Below are 4,976 nucleotides of genomic sequence, written 5' to 3' on the forward strand. Positions count from 1 at the left end.
AATTTAAAAACTGTCGTAGAGGGTGTCAGAGGAGGCTGCAGGATCCGAACAAGACGTCACCAGAGCGAGAAAGAAAACCACCGTGCTAAGCCATCAGGATTTGGGGTTCATCTGCTGGAAATGGCAACGGTTACTTACCCCCAAATACCTAGCGATTGTATCCACAACGAAACGCTCCTTCCCGTCTGACATAATGTTGTTAATCCCCACGTTTCTCCGGATTTCCAAATCCTGCTACTTACCACAGGCGATGGTCCAATAGACCAGAGAGTCTGGAGTCTGGTACAGGATTCGGTAGGGAGCCACGCGGGCACTGGAGTCCAACACCACATCGAGGGTACCCACCAGCAGGCCTGAGGGCAGGAAAGGGGGACACGTGCGTGAGGTTCCTCGGTGCTTTCTCGTTCCAGAGGCAGTGTGAGCATTTCAAGCTGACGTTTACTTAGACGGTGCTTACTAAGGATGGCTCTGGGATGCAACTGATGAGGGTTAGGGTGGGAAGGCCCCCAGCCTCCCTTGCTCTGCCACTATGGAAAATAGCACACCGGAAAACGCCAAGCTCGGTGTCTGCCCCCCGCAGGTTTTTTGAAGTTCTGCTGAATCTGAACCACAAGTTCTGAAAGTATCACCCCCAGAATCTTTTGATGTTTCATCTTACAATAATGGCTTGAGGTCTGGTACTGACCATACCGAATAACACCTTGATATGCACGATACCATCGCGATTCACTTGCCGCTGGCCTGGCAGTCTAGGCTCATGGAAAGAGTTATGGATGAGCCAACTGGAGCTCAGCAGAGCTCAGTTACGGCTCCGATTCTGTTATAACCAGTTCCGTGGTGTGGACAGACCACTTACTCTCTCATCGCTTTGACAGCTCGGTTGTAAAGTGACTGTAATAGTGTCTGCCTTCCTGAACCAGGGTTATTAAACAAGAAGCCCAAAGGAGGTTAACACACGGAGGTCCTACATCTGTCCTTGGTCTTTGTCCAAGGACAGGAATCCATTTAGGTTCATTCCAAACCACAGTGACCATTAGCTGACCCGAACACACCAGACAAAACAAACTCTCTCTAAAATGGAAACTAATTCATTGGTTTGCTCTGGACTGTATGAAGTACATTAAAAATAAATCCTTAGAGTCTGCAGAATTTTCCAAGGGATAAAGTTCCACATAAAGTCCATAATGTCGTGCGCGTACATTTTTCTTTCCTCTACTGTGACTTGGATTTGCTGCAAAGACAAATTTACTTTTCAATCATCTGCAGGGGAAAAGTATATTAATAGGAAAAGCAGAAGAGTGCCAGCTAAGCTGGATTTCCTTCGACCAGAAATACAAATGTATCACCCATGGTAATTGAATGCTTATGATACTTGCCTCTTCTTGAATCAAAAGAAGAAATAAAATGCCTTAAATACAGGAAGTGTGACACATGTTGGTTTGGAGGCACACACGCTTCAGTCTGGCATTAGGGCGCTGCAGTCAAGGACTGGCCTACGTGGCTCACTGCGCCTCTACGAGTGTCACAGGGACAAAGATCCTCCAAGGACTCTCTGGCCAGAGCGGCCCACAGAGGCCGCCCCGGTTCTGGATTTCTTCACTCCTGGCTCTGCCACTTCCCAACTCTCAGACCCAGGCTCCCTGAGCCTCAGTTTCTCCATCCTCAGTGTCTCTCTGAACTTCCGTACTCAGCAACACCACGGAGGGCAGACGACCTCCGAAAAGGTCCAGTCGATCCACATGTCTCGATCACTACAAATGTCCCCAACTAATATCCATCTCCAATATCCATTATCCTAATGAACAAAACCTCTGGTGTCAGAGATAAAGAATCCTGGGTGACTTAAAGCAGATCCCCGTGAAGTGAGGGCTTCTGATGAGGTGCCACTCACCAAACCTGAGTGTGCATTTACAACGGGCACCACCAACTTCCACCAAGATTTAGATGGAAACTAACAGGTACATACACACCGACCACGGGGTCCATGCTCAACTATTTTCAAGTAAGTTATAGACATTATGATATTGCAATACCCACATAAATCAGAAAAATTTTGTGGCAATTCTTAGAAAACTGGATATCCAAACAGAAAGTAATGCTGTGACCTGAGATATGCAGTCGGCCAGTCAAATCAATCAACACGCTTCCACTTTAACCCGGAAGTACTTGGCAACACTGACCTGTCTTTTCCCTCCATTTGGGATGTTGCACTTGTCCGTCACATCTTACTTCCCAGCACCTCAGATGACAAATTCCCAATTATTCAATGCCAACTTTTTCTAACCCTGACCTCCCTCACGTTCTGCTTCTGTAATACTCGCCGCATTTATTTAAAATTACTTGCACATTTTGCTTTGTTCCGTGTCTCTCCCTCTCTCCAGACTAGGGGCTCCCTGATGGCAGAGTCTAATTGATTCTTTCAGACTCCTAGGCCCTGCACTTTGCTAGCACAGAAAGCTCTGCACACGTGTTTGATGAATGGACAAGTGGTGTATTTTTTGAAAAAACCTGAGTAATGAGTTATCACCATGCTGCCTAAGCTCTATGAATACAAGGAGTCAAGGCTTTGGGAGAGAGAAACTGTTTTCATACCCTCTGTGCATACAGAACGTTCGAAGATGGAAAATCTGGTCTAGAGAAGCCAAAAAAAAAAAAAAAGCAGCAATCAGGATTTACTTAGAAGTCTTATTACTCATGCTTCTGAAACAGCTGTCAAAATACTGAAGCTTTTATCATTTCCCACACAAAGCGTTGTTTTAGCAGCTGTTCTAGTCAGCTATTTCTGGTGTTAAACAACCTTTGATCGTCTGAGATAACTGAATCAAATTATGGCCCTCGAAATAACTCTTCTCTGCATCTACCTGTTATATTAGTTTGGGAGCATCTGGTAACAAAAAGTGCTGTTTTCAAGGAAATTCAGAAAACACTCTGCAAAACAGTCAGGCTTCCCACGTGGCTGTGAGCACTAGAGGGTGTGTGACACATACAGAGTCATGTCTCCATTTCTGGGGAGCCCCCACTTCTAGGAGCAGAGATGTGTCAGGGGACAGCCGGACACAGAAAGGTGCTCATGGCAATGACCAATCCATCTACTGATGATCTTGGAATAATTTATGTTATTCCAAAGGATCACCCAGCCTCCCTGCATTCCCTCGGCCTTGCAGCCAGGTGGAGATGAGACTGAGATCTGCAAAGACCAAGGCGTAGGGCAGGGGCAGGGGCTCAGTCCTGGCCTGGGTCCTGACGAGGAAGTAGTAATAGTGTCCATTCAGAGAGGGCCTGCCATGTACTAAACATTTTAACAAAATGATTCTAAGCCACAGGAAAGTACAAGAGATGACCACACACAGGTATTACCGCTCTGACTTTAACGCTTGGCCTTCCTTACCTCCTTCAGGCCTGTGGTTTTTTTTTTTTTTTTTAAGGCAAGGCAACCCTTGGTTGACCTGGCAGATTGCAAGGACCTTGTCAGCTTACGATCCCTTATTTTTTTATTTTTTACGCCTACAGCACCTGGTCTTCCTAAGTGGTCTCCCACCCAAGTACTAACCAGGCCCGACTCTGCTTAGCTTCGGAGATCAGAGGGGATTGGGCTTGTTCAGGGTAGCATAGTCATAAACTTGTTTTTTTTTTTTTTTAGAGAAAGAAAATATAACACACACTCAGCAAAGGTCCCTTTGTGCCACCTCAATCTCATATCCCTCTCTCCATTCACCATTCTCAAGTTCTTCTGTATTCTTCTCAGCCAGGTCCTTAGAGTTCTATAATTGTCCCATATGTAAGCACATGAATATAGATGTAATGAGGATGTGTATTTTCCAGTTTATATTAATGATAAAGAGTAGACATTGTTCTGCAGCCTATTTTTCTCACCCAATAACATGTTTGCAAAATTTACCCAGGTTATACTTGTAAATCCAAATTATCCATTTTAAATGTTGTATAATATCCCACTGTATAAATATAACTTATCTGTTATTCTAATAGAAGAATCTGGGTCTATCTCCAATTTTTTGTTGTAATAGACGCTGCAATCATTATCTTTACACCTGAACCTAAGCATGAGAGCACATTTGTTTAGAATGGAATGGTTGAGTCTCAGGGTAAAAGCATTTTTAGACCTTATTAGATATTACAAACGTGTTCTCCAAAGTGAGTGTGCCAATTTACATTCTCACCAGGCGAGTGAGAGCACATCTGTTTCTCCATGCCTCCAATGCTTAGTATTACCATTTTTTTTTATTTTTGCCACTCTCAAGGGTAAGAAATTGTATCTATTTGTTGTTTAATTTGCACGTATGTGATTATTCATGAGTTTATTGGCCATTCCAGTTTCCTATTCTGTAAGTTATTCGTCTTTCCTATTGTGCTGATATTTGCTGAGACGCTCGGGTCAGAAATTCAGAGTTTACCATTGAGAGGCTTCTACTAATATATATACTGGATTTTGATTTGTTATAGCAAATATACACTGATATCTCTAAAGCCAGAGAGGCAGTACTTGGACTTTTTTTCTTTATGTATCTTCCATATAACTGCAAACATTTTGGATCACGGATTTCTATCTTGTCCTTCTGGCTGCAGCTCCCTAGATAAAATTGGTACATTTCATCTAAGCCTTAGCACTTACATGTGCTCCATGATATGGGGCAGAAAGTAAACAATAACATCCAGGAGCAGAGGCTGACAGTTGTACGAACTCCGGGCACACCATAATTTTACAATTCTCTTAATAAAACTTGCTTGCTATTTGTTTTTAAAGCCTTCGAGGCTTTGCACAAGTTGTTTACTCCATCAGCAATGTCTTTTGTTTTTCATTTTCTAGCAAATGTCTATTTCCCTCAGTACCCAGGAAAGGTCACCTAATGCATTTGTTCTGCTTTCTTCCAACACACTCCCCACATCCTTCCCAATATCCTGGCAATTAACTGTTCCCCTTTTTGTGATCAGCCAACCACCTCGAACGTTTACATTAC

The 4,976-nt window shown here is 43.6% G+C and overlaps 1 protein-coding gene and 1 pseudogene across 1 annotated transcript in view; both read right to left on the reverse strand.

Moving 5' to 3' along the window:
• The window catches only part of TBC1D9 (TBC1 domain family member 9), a 140,019-nt gene that overhangs the window by 62,681 nt on the left and 72,362 nt on the right, over positions 1-4,976 (reverse strand). The window contains exon 2 of the mRNA XM_011374314.2: positions 243-353. Coding sequence (XP_011372616.1) covers positions 243-353 — 111 coding nt within the window. The remainder of the gene's footprint in view (positions 1-242; positions 354-4,976) is intronic.
• Positions 3,502-3,620, reverse strand: LOC111729034 (annotated as a pseudogene).

The sequence above is a fragment of the Pteropus vampyrus genome, unplaced genomic scaffold (assembly GCF_000151845.1).
Source record: "Pteropus vampyrus isolate Shadow unplaced genomic scaffold, Pvam_2.0 Scaffold243, whole genome shotgun sequence".
Classification (NCBI taxonomy): domain Eukaryota; kingdom Metazoa; phylum Chordata; class Mammalia; order Chiroptera; family Pteropodidae; genus Pteropus; species Pteropus vampyrus.